Below are 17,759 nucleotides of genomic sequence, written 5' to 3' on the forward strand. Positions count from 1 at the left end.
GTGACGTCACCCATCTGTTCCTGAGAGCTGCTTTGAAGCAAATCGACGGCAGCAGCCATATTGGTAATGCGGAACTCAACTAGGCAGAGTGTGACGTAGTGTGAGTCTCTTAGCCGATGGCTGTGTGTTCCCGACCGGGAGTCACGTCAGTCATGTCCTTATTTGGGCAAAAACTGGTAATCTTAATATCTTCTGAACCGTCATGTTAGAAAAAAATTCACCCCCCGTACAGTGTGTGCCGATAGAGCGATTATCTTTGTAGGGCCAAGACGTTTTTTGAACCAGGCTGCAAACATGTTTATTAATGCTGCAAAGATCGTCTTTTTTACCATTCATGTCTATGTAGTTTCCGGTGTTTCTGCAGCCAGCCTCAAGCGGGTTTTCGATGTATTGCAGTTTATAGCACTTCCGCATTGGCTTCATCGTTTGCCGCTTGGCTCATTCCCTCAGATCTGAAAACCTCTCCTGGATTCTTTACCTTCAGATCTCAAACATACACTGTTTAAAGGCCACTACCCTTCAGAGGGGAAGAAAACGGTGCCTAGATCTACATAAGGGAAGACGCATCCAACATCACTTTTGTACTAATACTTCTCCCTTTTACTTTTCTCTCTGCTTTTTTGTTTGTTTGTTTCTTTTGTTTATTCAAATCTTATGTGTTCATGTCTTTTCTGTCTGATCTCCTCCACATTGTCACCCCCTCTCACTCCCTCAGGTCTTCCTCTTCCCTCCACCTCTCTGTGCCCCCTGCCCGTCTCAGCACCATGGGGAGCAGAGCTTTCAGTCGCTCTGCTCCCCAACTCTGGAACTCACTCCCACCAGACATCCGAAACTCTGACTCACTACCTCTGTTCAAATCCAAACTCAAAACTCATCTGTTTCAAACTGCATTCCCTGTCTGACTTCACTGCCTCATTTTAACTTGATGTAACTCTGCTTGTTTTTCTTTATTTTATCACATTGTTTTTATTTATTGTGTTTTTAACCTCTCTGTAAAGTGACCTTGAGTGTTTACAAAGGCGCTTCTACAACCCCAATTCCAATGAAGTTGGGACGTTGTGTTAAACATAAATAAAAACAGAATACAATGATTTGCAAATCATGTTCAACCTATATTTAATTGAATACACTACAAATACAAGATATTTAATGTTCAAACTGATAAACTTTATTGTTTTTAGCAAATAATCATTAACTTAGAATTTTATGGCTGCAACACGTTCCAAAAAAGCTGGGACAGGTGGCAAAAAAGACTGAGAAAGTTGAGGAATGCTCATCAAACACCTGTTTGGAACATCCCACAGGTGAACAGGCTAATTGGGAACAGGTGGGTGCCATGATTGGGTATAAAAGGAGCTTCCCTGAATTGCTCAGTCATTCACAAGCAAAGATGGGGTGAGGTTCACCTCTTTGTGAACAAGTGCGTGAGAAAATAGTCGAACAGTTTAAGGACAATGTTCCTCAACGTACAATTGCAAGGAATTTAAGGATTTTATCATCTACGGTCCATAATATCATCAAAAGGTTCAGAGAATCTGGAGAAATCACTGCATGTAAGCGGCAAGGCCGAAAACCATGCCGTGACCTTCGATCCCTTAGGCGGCACTGCATCAAAAACCGACATCAATGTGTAAAGGATATCACCACATGGGCTCAGGAACACTTCAGAAAACCACTGTCAGTAAATACAGTTCAGCGCTACATCCGTAAGTGCAACTTAAAACTCTACTATGCAAAGCAAAAGCCATTTATCAACAACACCCAGAAACGCCGCCGGCTTCTCTGGGCCTGAGCTCATCTAAGATGGACTGATGCAAAGTGGAAAAGTGTTCTGTGGTCTGACGAGTCCACATTTCAAATTGTTTTTGGAAATTGTGGACGTCGTGTCCTTCGGGCCAAAGAGGAAAAGAACCATCCGGACTGTTATGGACGCAAAGTTCAAAAGCCAGCATCTGTGATGGTGTGGGGCTGTGTTAGTGCCAATGGCATGGGTAACTTACACATCTGTGAAGGCACCATTAATGCTGAAAGGTACATACAGGTTTTGGGGAAACATATGCTGCCATCCAAGCAACGTCTTTTTCATGGACGCCCCTGCTTATTTCAGCAAGACAATGCCAAACCACATTCTGCACGTGTTACAACAGCGTGGCTTCGTAGTAAAAGAGTGCGTGTACTAGACTGGCCTGCCTGCAGTCCAGACCTGTCTCCCATTGAAAATGTGTGGCGCATTATGAAGCGTAAAATACGACAACGGAGACCTCGGACTGTTGAACAGCTGAAGCTGTACATCAAGCAAGAATGGGAAAGAATTCCACCTACAAAGCTTCAACAATTAGTGTCCTCAGTTCCCAAACGTTTATTGAATGTTGTTAAAAGGAAAGGTGATGTAACACAGAGGTAAACATGACCCTGTCCCAGCTTCTTTGGAACGTGTTGCAGCCATAAAATTCTAAGTTAATGATTATTTGCTAAAAACAATAAAGTTTATCAGTTTGAACATTAAATATCTTATATTTGAAGTGTATTCAGCTAAATATAGGTTGAACATGATTTGCAAATCATTGTATTCTGTTTTTATTTATGTTTAAAATAACATCCCAACTTCATTGGAATTGGGGTTGTAAATAAAATGTATTATTATTATTATTATTATTATTTATGAGTCAAAGGCCTGTTATTATTGCTGTTATTATTATTGTTATTATTATTATAATTTAATTACTTCATTATTGTTTCTTTTCTGTACTTGGGGGAAAGGGTGACAGTACATATCTTTGTCTGAAAATATGTTTTTACACAAATGAGCCTTGAATTTGGTTATTTTGTTCTGAAAATGATAAAATAATAAAAACATATATTGAAAAAAATGTATATTTATATAGAATGTAACTCCAGCATTAAATGTGTGCAAAATACAGGTGGTCAGTAGAATGAATATAATATTAAGGTGACTTCATCAGTTGATTTGTGTTATTTTTTTCCCCTAATACTGAACACTGTCTTACCTGGACAATGTTTTTGTTAACATTAAAGTAAATCTGCAGTGGAGGACCTGTATCTCAAATCTAGGCAGTCTCATTATGAACATGGAGAACGGGCCAGTAAGTTACTCTCCCACCAATTAAGACGATCGGCAGCAGACAGCCTTATAACAGAAATCACAACAACAACTGGGGAAACTACGACCGACCAGGGGTGTATTAACGATCAATTTAGGAACTTCTATGAGTCGCTGTACTCCTCGGAGGTTGCCGATAGTTCTTCTGTTTCTAACTTTCTCAACAATCTGGAGCTCCCTACACTGGGCTCGGGAGAGGCTGCGTCTCTGGAGGGGGACATATCTAACAGAGAAATAGAGTGTGCGATTAAGGCAATGCAAAGCGGGAAGGCCCCGGGGCCAGACGGCCTGCCGATTGAATTCTACAAAAAATTCTCTAGCAAAATAGTCCCAGTACTTCAGGAGGTATACTCAGAGGCCTTCCGCCGGGGGACACTACCCCCTACCCTATCTCAAGCGGTTATTTCAGTCCTTCTCAAAAAGGACAAGGACCCGACAAAGTGCGATTCATACAGGCCAGTGAGCCTGGTCTGCTGCGACAACAAAATACTTTCTAAAGCCCTAGCGATACGTCTGGAGACGGTTTTAGATAAAATTATCCATCCTGACCAGACCGGGTTTATGAAGGGTAGGCAGTCCTTTGGTAATCTTAGGCGTCTCTATAACATAGTCTATACTGATTTTAGCCCCACCGCAGAGGTCCTTATCTCACTTGATGCGCACAAAGCATTCGATCGCATTGAATTTGAATACTTGTTTAAAACGCTTGAAAGATTTGGCTTTAGTCCAGGCTTCGTATCCTGGATAAGGATTTTGTACTCGGCACCACAAGCAGCAGTTCGTACTAATAATGTTATTTCACAGTACTTCCCCCTCCAGAGGGGTACACGTCAGGGCTGCCCCCTGTCGCCCCTCCTGTTCAACTTGGCAATAGAACCTCTGGCTGCCGCCCTTAGAGGCAGGACTGACATCGCCGGTATTATGAGGGGGGGCCACATGCATAAACTGGCCCTATATGCAGACGACCTATTATTGTTCTGTGCGGACCCTCTCAGATCAATTCCAACTGCACTTGATACAATTAGCTCATTCAGCTCGGCATCTGGATACAAAATTAATCTTAACAAAAGCTTACTGTTTCCCATCAATCCCTGTGCATCTGAGCTCTCCTATACAGATTTCCCCTTTAAAGTGGTTACGGACTCGTTCACATACTTAGGGGTGCGCGTTACACGACAATTTAAGGACCTGTTCAAGGAAAACTTTCTACCAACACTAGAAAAGGTTAAAGAGGACCTCAGGCGCTGGGCGTCCCTCCCCATATCTCTGGCGGGGAGAGTAAATACTGTAAAAATGGTTGTCTTGCCGAGATTACTGTATTACTTTCAGCAGATCCCTATATTTTTGCCTAAGTCCTTCTTCAAAGAATTAGACAAGCATGTCTCTACATTTATATGGGACAAAAAAATCCCACGCCTTCGTAAGACGTTTTTAGAAAAATCTAAGTCAGAAGGGGGTCTCTCTCTCCCAAATTTCTTGCATTACTACTGGGCTGTAAATACTCACAAGCTTGTGTTTTGGTTGTCTCACTTTAGGGAGGGGTCGGGACCAATTTGGTCCAGCATGGAGGCGAATTCTTGTTTACCACTGGATCTGGCCTCCCTGATGTGTGCTCCCCTGCCACTCAGTAAAAAATATCACTCAGCCAACCCGGTGGTTAGCAGCTCCCTTAGGATCTGGTCGCAGTTCAGAGTACACTTTGGGCTGAAACAGATGATTCCGTTGATTCCTATACTCCGCAATCCAGTTTTTAAGCCTGCCCTGTTGGATTCTGCTTTTCAACGCTGGTCTCGTAATGATCTGAAGAGCGTGGCCGATCTTTTTCAGAAAGGGGTATTCATATCTTTTGATAATCTAGTTAGAGACTATGGCATCCCAAGAACACATTACTTTAGGTACCTGCAAGTGCGAGACTTTACCCGTAGACATGTCCCCTCCTTCCCGACTGCCCCATTAAGGGGGTGGTTGGAAGATTGTCTTAACATCGACCCCTATCGGAGGGGATGTGTCTCTAAGTTATACAATGTGGTCCAAGATATATGCAACCCCTCCCTTAGCCATCTTAAGGACGCCTGGGAGAAGGAATTGGAAATTAAATTGTCTGATGAGACCTGGCGGCTAGCTGTTGAGAAAATACATAAATCCTCCCTGTGTGTGAGACACGGTGTGCTTCAGTTTAAGGTGTTCCACAGATTACATCTCTGCAGAAGTAGGCTTGCAAAGCTATTCCCTGGTACTGATCCCACCTGTCAGAGGTGTCATAATGCCCCTGCGACCCTTTCTCACATGTTTTTTTCTTGTCGATCTATTGTCCCATTTTGGACCTCCGTTTTTGAGACTCTCTCTCTTATGTACTCATGCAACTTAACACCTAACCCTGTAACTATTATATTTGGCGTGGCTCCAGAAGGGATGTCCCTTTCAGGTTGTCAATCAAGCTCTCTCGCCTTCGCCTCTCTTCTGGCCCGCCGACTTATTCTCCTTAAGTGGAAGGACAGGGCTCCACCTTCACACGCTCGGTGGGTCAGAGATGTGGCGACACATTTAAAGTTAGAAGAATTACGGTACCGTAGCCAGGGTTCTGCTAGGAGGTACTCTGAAACGTGGAAGCCCTTTTTGGACTATTTCAACAACTTACCAGGTGCAAAAGTAGCAGACTGAGGCCCTCGTGAAGCCCCCCCCCCCCTCTTCCCCCTCTCTCTCTCGTGTTTTTTTGTTTTGTTTTGTTTTGTTTTTTGTTTTTTTAGTTTTAGTTTTTCCTTTTAATTTTAATGTATTTATTTATCTGTGATCTACATGTGTATTTCAGTCTATTATTATTATCATCATCATCATGGCTTTATGTTTCTTTATGTATATATGTATGTATTTATATGTGTGTGTATATAGTATTGGTGGTGGAACCAATCTTTTCTATTTATTTATTTATTTATTTATTTTTTAGTATTATTTTTACAAGGGATGTTTGTACTGTTTGTATTATGTATTATGTTAAGGGTGAGTCGTTCCCCCCCTTACTTCATTTCATTCTAGACCAGATTTTGTAAGCTGATGTGCTGATATTGCCACATAAGAATGTCATGTGAGATTTGTAATTAATGCAAAAAAACCAATAAAAGACAGTTGAAATAAAGTAAATCTGCATTTGCAATGACCAGCAGGGGGCGCCTCAACTGATTGCCAGAACATAAATCAGCTTAAAAAGTCTGCTCATTCATGAGTTCCCAGTCTTAACCTTTAGATTTTATTCATCTTCATTAAAGCACTAGTTCCCAAAGCGGGGGTCGTGAGGCACTGATGGGGGGATTCAGAGATCCCATCGAAAAAAGTGTTTCTTTCAAAAGCCTTTTTTGTTTCTTTTGTTTGTATATCTTAAATTGTATATTTTATCCATTCTTATAAAAATATTAATAAAGATATTGTTTAAAATGTATGCAAATCAGAATCTGTAAATCCTATCGCTGCTACAGACTAAACATGGAGATTACTCGCATTATGCTTTCAATCTTTTTTGAATAACTATGAAACAAAATGATGGTATTTTGGCTTTCAGTTTCTAATGTCTGTTTTTGGATTGGCCTATTAGTGCTTGCCTATGGCTGTAAGCAGTGTTGTAGTACTCGAGTCCAGGACTCGTCGAGTCACGTTTTGCAGGACTCGTGACTTGGACTTGGACTCGAGCACTGATGACTCGGATGACCCGGATGATTGAGAGGAGGACTCAGCTTACAGATTGATACAGACTGTTTTAACGGTCATGTTAGATTTTGTATGTTTCATAAAATGTATTCCGTTCAGAGCGAGGGCTGGCATGAGTGTTCGCCTGCATGCACGTGCACGTGACGTCTGCCAGGATTGAAAGACGCTACCAGCCGTTCATTTTTCTTTCAAAGATTTCACAGTAAATGCAGCGAGAGCAGAGTGACATTTTGGAGATTTAAGAGACCCATCAAAGAAAGAGACCAGCTCAAACTTTAACAGACATCTGTACAGGATGAACCGAAAAATGAGAGAGATGCTAAAGTTACTGAGACCGTTCATCACTTTACTGTGTTAGTATAACGGTGATATTAGCGACTAAAATAACTAAACCAAAGTTATTAAGTTGTTTGATTTATTGTTAGTTTATTGGACACCGGCAGTGACCCCAGTGCAGCAGAATCTCTGAGCGCGTCCCCTCATCAACTGAAGCGCAGCTGAAGCACATTTACGCACGTCACACAGCGCTGTGGCTTCATTCATAAATTAATCTCCAGACACACCGGCCGGATTTCATTAGAATCTCACTGCAGTGACAGTCAGACCTCGTCAATTTACTAAAATCGAAACTGGAAATCAAACCAGCCACAGCTCTGGGGGAGAGCGGATCATACAGGATCAGACACATTTCAAATGTCCAGTAAAAACTTAAACAAGATAGATTCTCATTGAACAGTCTGTAGCGTCCTCATGCTCTAATGTCTTCTGGTAAAAAAAAAACCCAACAACATTCACCTCTCCCTGTGTCCGCCCCTCCTATCTTATCTGCCCATCCAGGTGAAAACAATCAAACTATCAAAATGTTTACTAAAATAAAATAATGATAATGCACATGACATTGCCCTTAATACAAACAACAACATATAAATGACATAAAGTAAAATGAGTATGAATATATTAGAATAATTTATATTTATGGCATAAAATGATGGAAATAGCTCCAACACTAATGTTAATTAAATAAATGTGTTTCCTACACATCCAAAAGGTCCCACACAGCCAGTCTAACAGTCAATAGTTTGGATTCAAACGGCTGCCCTCCTTGTAATATATAATATTATCGGTGAGGACTCGACTTGGACTCGGACTCAAGTCATGACGACTCGACTCGGACTCGTATTTTTCTCTGGTGACTCGGACTCGGACTCGAACACAGAGGACTGAGGACTCGACTCGAACTAGGATTTGGGGACTCGACTACAACACTGGCTGTAAGTAACGTTTAACCACCTCAAGTAATATCATGGGTCCTGAGTCTCTGGCACCGTTATTTTTGGGGTCCTCAGCTGAAAAGTTTGGGCTCCCCTGTGTTAAAGGATGATGTTCTTTTTGTGTAACATGGTTTCATTCAGAGTATAACAGGGTACAGAATGGAGCACAGTTAAAATATGACGGATGCTGCCACAGAAACCTGAACATGGCCTTGTTCAGCCATCAGCTGACTTTAAAGATACTCTGAGGAGTCTACTGAACATTTGCAAAGTACGTTGTGTTTAAGGTCTGTTTGGCTGTAGGACAAGATCAGCTTCCTGTTAATACCAGAGAGATAACTTTGTTCTCTAAGAAAAACTAGACGGCAGCCAAAATATTTAAAATGTAAATTGATCATTCAAAAGCCAATTAGAGCCTCAGTTATTAAATTCAGTCCATAATGTTTGTGATGTGTAATGTAGGGGTTAAAAGTGAGGCAGAGATGACAGATAGTTTTGTTTACTGCCCCCTAGAGGCCAGAAAGTCCACAAACATTAGTGGCAAAACCCTAAGTGAATTAAACTAAATGACTGTGGAGCTGCATCAGAACTGCATGCTCCTCATTAGAGTGAATTTGTAAGCCTGTAAGTGTCTGTTTCTGACTCTGTGTGCAGATACTAACCCGTGCCTGGCAGCTATCGAGCTGCTGCGTCTGATTGAGCAGCTCCTCCCTCAGGCTGCTGAGCTGGGAGTCTTTGTCCCGCTCCATCTGCTCCAGCTGAGCCCGCTGCTGCTCCAGCTCCTCCTGCAGCTGCACCAGTGAGTCCTGCCGACACTGCACCTCTGCAACACACACACACACAAAAAACATCAAATACAGTTGGATTAAATAAACCAATGTTGCAAAACTTGTGTAAATTGGAAAAATCTGTGAAAAAGCAGTTACATCTTGGATTAAAAAAAAGTGACAGACCACCAATACGGCCCAAACTCAACACTGTTTTTTTATTTTAATTTGAAGTCTCTTCCTTAAAAGGTGCATCATTTTAGACTTTTCAATGTCAGTTGTAAAGCCCTTAAATGAACTATTCAACACATTTTTATTGATTCAGTTCTACATTATGAAAAGTTTGTTTTCACATATCTTTCTGTTGACATTACCTCAAAAAGAAAACATATATTTGTTGTTAGAACCTTTAAAACAGCAACATGATTCCCGCCTTTACAGCTGGTCTCATGACAGCTGGCTGAATGTATCTACAAAACTTCTGATGAGGTCATTTAGACACCAGAGCCAGAGCCCTCTAATCCTGAACCTCCTGATGATGGAGATCCAAACTATGAACTGCATCAGATTTGTAATAAAACAGCACCTTGATCCCCGTCTTTAAGGGAACTCAAAGCAGCAGGGCAAGTTTATGGATGTTTCTGAAACTGCCTGCTACATATTACCTTCAAATACAGTATGTACTGCATACTGCATACTGTGTTTGAAGGTACTCTCTATTATGACTGTCCTGTTGGATGCTGGGTCAGGCGTCACTGGATTTTCCTCATCAGAAAGCGGAAGTAAACAACGACCAAGCTGATAGATAAACTGCTTCTTTAGCATCACTTATGATTTAAAAAGTGGTTTATATGGAGTTTAATAATTCTCACAGACATGAACAGTTACCTGTGAGATGTTTATCTCCTCTGTAATTACTGGAAGTTATAAGATTGCATTACTTCACTGTAAATGCACCGGAATGTTAAACATCTGATACCACTCCAACACAGTAGGTGGCGCTAATGCACCTAAAAACTGAGTGTCAACCGCCATATACGGAAAAAAGAAGAAGGACAACATTAGCGCTGTGCATTGTGGGAAACAGTATGTGAAGTAGACTGGTCCGCTGCAGACTGAGACATGTTCCTGAATCAGTACGACATCAGGGGAGTTTTGGCATACTGCAGATTTTGCCCTATTTCACACACTACATACTGAATTAAGGCCAAATCAGGACGCACTGCTAGTATAGTAGGCGGTTTGAAAACAGCCACAGTGTCCTACAGACTGTGTGATCACGTGTGTGTGAATGTGTGTTTATTTACCATCCTGGAGTTTTTGGATGTTTTCCTCTCTCACTGCTAGTTTCTCCGTGACAGAAGAAAGTTCCTGCTGCGATGTCTGAAGTGATGAAGTCAGCTCTCCGACCTGAGAACAAGCAAAGACGCACACTTTTTAAAACACACAGTGCAAGCTTTCATCCTGACACACACACACACACATAGACAACCTGCTCTCTATCCCCTTCTGTAATTAATCAGATATCTGTGAACAAGAGCAGCACACAATCAGCTCTAGATACAAAAATGCAACTTCGGCAACAAGCGGCTGGACATGGTGTCACTAAAGACAATCAGCATTTAGATTTCCCGACTTCCCTGAAGGCATCAGAAATGACGGATCTTAAACTTGATTTCTTCCCCTCTTGAGGATAGATCTGATGAAGCTGACCTGTTGCGAGTCAATCAAAAGCCAGGGAGGTTCCTTTTAGAGTTCACACCACTGAAGGTGGAGTGAAGCCTCTGTGTGGCTCACTACAGACACAGATGAGCAGGCACTACAGAAGCAGGAAGCAGCATTGTTTATTTTGCAACCATATTAAGATGGAGAATTTCACTTTACTCTTGATCTGAATACAGTTGCTTCTGAAGTTGTTAACTGCCCTGCAAACAATGCCATACATGGAAAAGGCTCTTGGCTGCAGGTTGCTCATCACTAACCACTGGCTACACCGTTAGATCAGAGAAGGTAACCATCCTTCTGAGATTGCATCCTTGCTGATATAACTGCTTTTAACGTGTTACTGCTTTTAAATGTATTTTATTCATGTTTTTATTATTCTATTGGTTTATATGATGTTTGATCCTTATGCATTAAAATGTATTATTATTATTATAACATCCAGTGTGTCACATACCTGTGTTTGCAGCTCCTCCTTCTGCCGTCTGGTGTCCTCCAGAGCTTTTGCGATCTCTGTGCTCACAGTTTGTCGACTGATCAGCTCCGTCTGAGGGAACACACGCCGAGACAGAGACAGAAATTAGGATGTGGTGAAATATTGAAATTGTTCCAAGCATTTCAAAGCTGTTTATGTCATTTTCCTAAAGTCTACTTGGACTTGGGAAGGACTTTATGGTCAGAAGAAGCTGTTGTGAGCTCCATTCCGCCATTATATTTGATCGGCCATTGAATTATTTCCACTTGATGGATATTGCAACCAAAAAAGGATAACACACAGCCTCATGAGGTGGTTCCTAATTAGCAGAAAGACTTCATAAGCAGTGAACATGTTGATGAAACGTTTGTTTCTCTGCAGATAAAACACAGATCTTTGTTTTTTTAAAAGAAGATCTTCCCTTTAATCCATCTTAACTTTTAAAGCTCACACCTTTTTCTGTTTTAGTATTTAAACCTTTAAATATCACGTGGATCAGACCATTTTTTAAGATGTTGAATGTTTAGTCTTTGTGTTTTTGCAGTCAGTAAAAGTTTATCTTAGTATGTTAACCATAAAATGTTCAAAGTGACGAGTGAAGTCAGGACAAACAAGTTAAACATGCAAAACAAACAAGAGTCCCAAGCTGCAGTGTGTTGCAATAAATAAGACTCTGGGTGTCGTCATTTAGACTTCAGGTACGTTTAAACTGAATTATGCAAACAGTGATCTCACAGCAGCTGCCTGCAGGAGGTCACAAAACAATGAGCATCAGCAGAGAATGAGTTTAAAAAGTCAATGATATGTAAATGTGTGTAAATGTACCTTGCACTGCTCCAGCTCTTCTTCCTGCTGCCTCAGCCTGGAGTTCGCCTCGTCCGCCTGTTTGTTCAGATCGGCCTTCAAACAGGCGCAGGGAGAGGGAGGTGTTAGTCGAAACAGAGCTCAGTCAGGCTTACTGTCATTTTAAACCACTTACAGGATAACTCGGCTCAGATCACAACATTTTAAGACTGATATCAAAAACAGAACTCACCAGCCTGTCCTGCAGCGTCTGCCTCTCTGTCTGTAAAGAGGAGACGCTCCCCTCCAGTCGACTGGCCTTCTCCTTACTCTGCTGATTTAACAGAGACAGCTGCTGCTCAAAAAAGGCTTTCTCTGCACTCCACTCTCCTTCCTGAAACAAAGACACACACAATGTCACTGCAAAATAAAAGGATGCAAAGTCTGTTTCAGCTTAGTTTTAACCAGATTAAATGTCAAAGCAGGGATGTAAGGATACATCGTAAGATGGTAAAAAATCAATACAAATAAGGGTGGATTAAAATCGATTCAATAAAATTTGTATCTGGATATTATTTTAAACAGTTGAAGGCGCTATCTGCATCATACTCCGCTTGTTCAGCATCATGAAGTCTCGTGGGCTGCTCTCTCGTCACTCGCTGAGTGGAGGTGTTTTAAGTTTAAAGCATGTTTGAGAATCAGCTGACTGAAGGTGTTAATCACAGCGGAGACGCTGAGCTGGGGTCTGCTGCTGAGTGACAGGTCTCCATGAGCGCTTTTTTTCCCTCCGTTGTCGGACTGATTCTGACATCCGGACACCTGACCGCGTTCACATGCTGACTTTTCTTAATTGTGACATAACACGCTTTTTTCATCAATATATATTGGTCTAAGAGGTCCCCAAAACATGTATTTAAAGTTTATGCTCAAAAAAACACTTTGAAATCAGATTTTGACATGCCTGAAAAACCCTCTTCTTCAGCTCTGCTCAGAACAGGCTGTTTTCCCTCTGACCACGCCCCCTCAGGAAGTGGGTGTGCCCTCGGCTGTCCAGCACGTTGATCTAATGTTTACATGTTGGCTGAATATACACGGCTGCTCACAGACCCGCGTTACTTCAACCCTCTGAATCTGATCCAGAATCTGATCCTGATGGAGAGGCGCCTGCAGCAGGACCTTTCTGAACCATTGGTCACAGATTTAGTGTTTCTTGTTGTTTTATTTGTCAGTATGTCGACGTGTGTCTTGGTACACAGCTACAGCTACGAACATGTAGCTATGTGGCTATGCTAACTAGCACTAGCACTTTTCCATGAAAAATAAAAATCATCCATTGGATTTTCAAATCTGCAGACATGGGGAGTAAAACCGACCTTTGTGTTTATTAAGACAGCCTACAACTAGCATGCCTCCCTCCTAAGCTCCTTGTTAGCACACATGTGTGCAGGGAATGAAAAACAGAGGAGGGGTTGAGTTGTATTTTATACAGTCTATGGGCTGAACAAGCTCCGAGCTCTGACTTCCGTTACAGACCGGATGTCGTTGTGACGTATGAAAAACACTGAAAACTGAAACGGCTCGTTTCACACACATTTACAGAAAGGTGGAGAAATCAGAACAGGGGCAGAATGGATTCTTTTCATTTTCAGGGGGTTTGTAGACATGCCAGGGAAACATACTTCAGGTAGAGAACCATTAAAAAGTCAATTTTGCATGATATGTCACCTTTGATAAGAAGGAGAAAACTGGACACCGTGAGTCTGAAATCTGATTCTGTTCAGTTGTCCTGTTGCAGTAAATCCACATGTTGTAATCTGAGTCTTCACTCTATGACCATGCGTCCACAGAGATTATTTATAAGCCTGCTCCTCACGTTGATATTCAGCGTGTTAACATTTTGAACACCTCAATATGATCCGTAGCTGTTTAATACCGTCAGTAATATACACTGTGTCAGGAAGGAACATTTTGGCATTATTTTTGACATGGAAAACATTTAAGCTTTTTTAATGATTAATCGATAACTGATCGTTTTAACATTTCCAAAGATTGATCACGGAAAATACTTTCAATTTACATCGCTAATTTAAAGAGATTGACCTTATTTGTTTTAATATTTAATACTTTCCTTTGAGAATCGTTCACTTTCCATTTCTCTATAATTGTTCTGAAATTTTCTAACAAGGTATTTTTGTAACAAGTTTTTTTGCAAGGTGCAGAAAATAAGTTTGCAGTGGTTTTAAATGAGTTACAACACACCTTAAAAATGAAAATGGATGACTTTGTTTACAAAGAAATATAAGAGAACAAATATATACCGCAACTGTCCATATCTGAGAATTGAAATAAAATAATAGTTATTTAAATTTTGAGTTCAATCCTGCTTGAAAATCATGAGTGAACCAAAAATCAGGATTCGAATCAAATCCTGGGTTGAGTGTATCCTCACATCACTATCTATATGTGGACAGATCTGAGCTGAGACAGGATGAGAGCACACAGCGCAACTCCATATGGCAAAGAGGAGAGGTGCTGAGCTTGTATTTCCACAAACAAGAGCAAAATGCACGGAGCTAAAGTATACAGGCGTGTGTGTGTATTTGAACATCATTAGGGTAGTATACAGAGCAGAAAGCCTCAGTCAATCCCCCTCTATGCTTTACAAATAGGTTTATTTTATAGATCAATAACTTATATTATTAATTTATAACTGACTGCACACTGAAGCCTCTAACTATTGAATGTTGAATCTTCCCTTATGGAAACATCAAATCTTGCTCGGTGCAGAATACTCCCTTGTGCTCTTGACTGTTGTGGTACTCACCAGTTTCTCCATGTGCTGCTGTTTCTCTGTGATCTCCTGATCTGCACCCTTTGACCTCTCGTTACAATCTGAAACCTGCTGCTCCAGATTAGCTATCTGAAACAGAACATATCAAAACAAAGGGCTGTGATCTCACTTCCACACTGTGAGCATCACTGAAGCTTTGAAAATGTATGATTTGTTTTTATTGAAATGAAGAGGCTGTTTTTAGGACTCTACAATGTTAGCTTACTTGTGTGTCTGTCCGCTCTCTGTACGCTCTGGAGGAGTCGTCTTTGTGTCGGAGGAGGGTCTGGAGCTCGGTGATGCTGCAGCTCATTTTGGAAACCTGGATTAGACAGAGGAGACAAAGTGAGAGGCATTCTGAAACACTGGTTTGTTACTGTCACATGTGAAAGCATTTTTCCCTCAGGCTAGTACTTCGTCTTAATTACTTGGATAGAGAGCTTGAAGAATTAGTCCACAGTTCCAAAGGCAGCCATGCAGCAAATCTGAACCTCAGTCATTATCATAATAATGTTATTATGTATTAAATATATTAATGGTAATAAAAATAATAATAGCAATTAGTATTATTATTATAATTATAACTATTATTATTATTATTATAGTAGGAGTATTATTATTATTTATAGTATTATTATTATTATTATTATTATAGTATTATTATTATTACTATTATTATTATTATTATTCTTAAAAATAATAATAATAATAATAATAAATAATTTGTTTACTATCATTTTTATTTTACAACTACTTATTTCATTCTAATTAATTTTTATTACTTTTTTTATATAATATATCATTTTATTTCACTATTATTCTTATTATATTTTTTTAATATAATTTTTATTTTACTATTATCATTTTAATGTTTTTATTTTAAAGTATGATTATTATTATACATAGTAGTAGTACTACATAATTATTTTCATCTGACAATTATTGTTATTACTTTAATTATTATGATCATATACTTTTTATGATTATTATTCAGATTATTATTAAGATTATTCTTGTTATTCTTCTTCTTATTATTATCTCAGTTTTTGGAGGATAATTCTATTACTGCTGGTCTCTCTGAGTATCCCTCCCAGTCCAACAAATCAGACCTTTTCCAGTTCCTGCTTAAGCCCTCCTTTTATTTGAGTTTGGACCACAGAGCTGCTGCGGTGTTTTACTTTAAGCCAACATTTTTACTGTTGCAGATTATCTGTATCAAAGCATTTCAGCTGAGAAACTGAGTCTTTTCAGAAGAGGAAAAAATATGTAGGAAAATTAAATAGACCAGACTTGAAACAATGATAATAACATGAGTGGAAACTGGGCGGAACATAAAGGAGCATCCTTTTTATTCTTCTGAAACAGCAACAGAATTTACAATATATGTTAAATCAATTCACAGGAATTATCAGTCCACTTATCCTTCACTTCAGCATAGATAAGGTTTCAAATTACCTGTGCCTCCAGGGAGCTGACGTTATCAGCATGGTTTGTCCGAACCACCAGCAGCTCTGCTCTGGTCTCTTCCAGACTCTGCTCCAGGTTGGACTTCTAAAAAAGGTAAAATAATAAAAGGTTAATTTTAGCCAGAGCTATAATCACTTCCTCAACCTCGACAAAGTGTGACAGCTCAGAGAAACAAAGTGGAGCAGTCACAGGCTGCTTAGTTTAGAGAACATGGTGGTCTGAGATACAAGTGAAAAATCAAGAGATACAAAATTGGTATAAAGGAGTTCCAGGAAGCCGTTATGATGGGTAATTAGATAAGAGAAAGTCTAGTCTAGTACTGCAGCAGTGATACAACAAGAAGCAAAGACCTCAGACAAAAACCTGAGACAAAGATTAGCTGGGTCAGACTGTACTTCATCCTCTCACTTCCATTTCACTCCCTAGATGTTAAAGGTGACATATCATGCAAAATGGACGTTTTAATGGTTCTCTACCTGAAATATGTGTCCCTGGCATGTCTACAAATCCCCTGAAAATGAAAAGAATCCATTCTGCCCCTGTTCTGATTTCTCCACCTTTCTGTAAATGTGTGCTGAAACCAGCCGTTTCAGTTTTCAGTGTTTTTCATACGTCACAACGACATCCAGTCTGTAACTGAAGTCAGAGCTCGGAGCTTGTTCAGCCCATAGACTGTATAAAATACAACTCAACCCCTCCTCTGTTTTTCATTCCCTGCACACATGTGTGCTAACAAGGAGCTTAGGAGGGAGGCATGCTAGTTGTAGGCTGTCTTAATAAACACAAAGGTCGGTTTTACTCCCCACGTCTGCAGATTTGAAGATCTAGTGGACGATTTTTATTTTTCATGGAAAAGTGCTAGCGCTGGTTAGCATAGCCACATAGCTACATGTTCGTAGCTGTGTACCAAGACACACGTCGACATACTGATAAATAAAACAACAAGAAACACTAAAATCTGTGACCAATGGTTCAGAAAGGTCCTGATGCAGGCGCCTCTCCGTCAGGACCAGATTCTGGATCAGATTCAGAGGGTTGAAGTAACGCGGGTCTGTGAGCAGCCGTGTATATTCAGCCAACATGTAAACATTAGATCAACGTGCTGGACAGCCGAGGGCACATCCACTTCCTGAGGGGGCGTGGTCAGAGAGCTCATTCTCATTTAAAGGCACAGAAAACAGCCTGTTCTGAGCAGGGCTGAAAAAGAGAGGGGTTTACAGGCAGACCAAAATCTGATTTATAAGTGTTTTTATGAGCAATAAACTTTAAAGACATGTTTTGGGGACCTCTTAGACCAATATACTTTGATGAAAAAGAACATAATATGTCACCTTTAAAAAGGTATAAAAGGAGCGCCCTCAAACACTAAACTCCCTTCAGGTGCTCGACCACACAAAGACTGCAAACTGAAGAGTCGGCTGACTTTTCTTTCCCGAGATGTTGCTCACCTCCTGCAGAAGCTCCTGTAGATGTTCATCCTGACTCAGGTTTCCCTGCAGCCGCCTCTCCAGAGACGTGACTTTCTTCTGCAGGTCGGCTAACACGCGCTCCTTGTCCTCCTCCATGACAGCAGCCTGGTGACGAGAAGAGAGGAGCGTACCTGGATTTAACCTAAATGATCTGA

General features: G+C 40.6%; 1 protein-coding gene across 4 annotated transcripts in view; it reads right to left on the bottom strand.

Annotated features, from left to right (window-relative positions):
• Window positions 1-17,759, bottom strand: part of golga1 (golgin A1) — a 46,261-nt gene that overhangs the window by 7,577 nt on the left and 20,925 nt on the right. For all 4 annotated transcript variants that reach the window (XM_034692123.1, XM_034692121.1, XM_034692122.1 and 1 more), the window contains 9 exons: window positions 17,584-17,709; window positions 16,124-16,219; window positions 14,895-14,990; window positions 14,663-14,758; window positions 12,092-12,232; window positions 11,881-11,955; window positions 11,038-11,127; window positions 10,166-10,268; window positions 8,754-8,914 (listed from right to left, as the gene is read on the bottom strand). In XM_034692123.1, the coding sequence (XP_034548014.1) occupies window positions 8,754-8,914; window positions 10,166-10,268; window positions 11,038-11,127; window positions 11,881-11,955; window positions 12,092-12,232; window positions 14,663-14,758; window positions 14,895-14,990; window positions 16,124-16,219; window positions 17,584-17,709 (984 nt within the window). The remainder of the gene's footprint in view (window positions 1-8,753; window positions 8,915-10,165; window positions 10,269-11,037; window positions 11,128-11,880; window positions 11,956-12,091; window positions 12,233-14,662; window positions 14,759-14,894; window positions 14,991-16,123; window positions 16,220-17,583; window positions 17,710-17,759) is intronic.

The sequence above is a fragment of the Notolabrus celidotus genome, chromosome 9 (assembly GCF_009762535.1).
Source record: "Notolabrus celidotus isolate fNotCel1 chromosome 9, fNotCel1.pri, whole genome shotgun sequence".
In the NCBI taxonomy this organism is placed as follows: domain Eukaryota; kingdom Metazoa; phylum Chordata; class Actinopteri; order Labriformes; family Labridae; genus Notolabrus; species Notolabrus celidotus.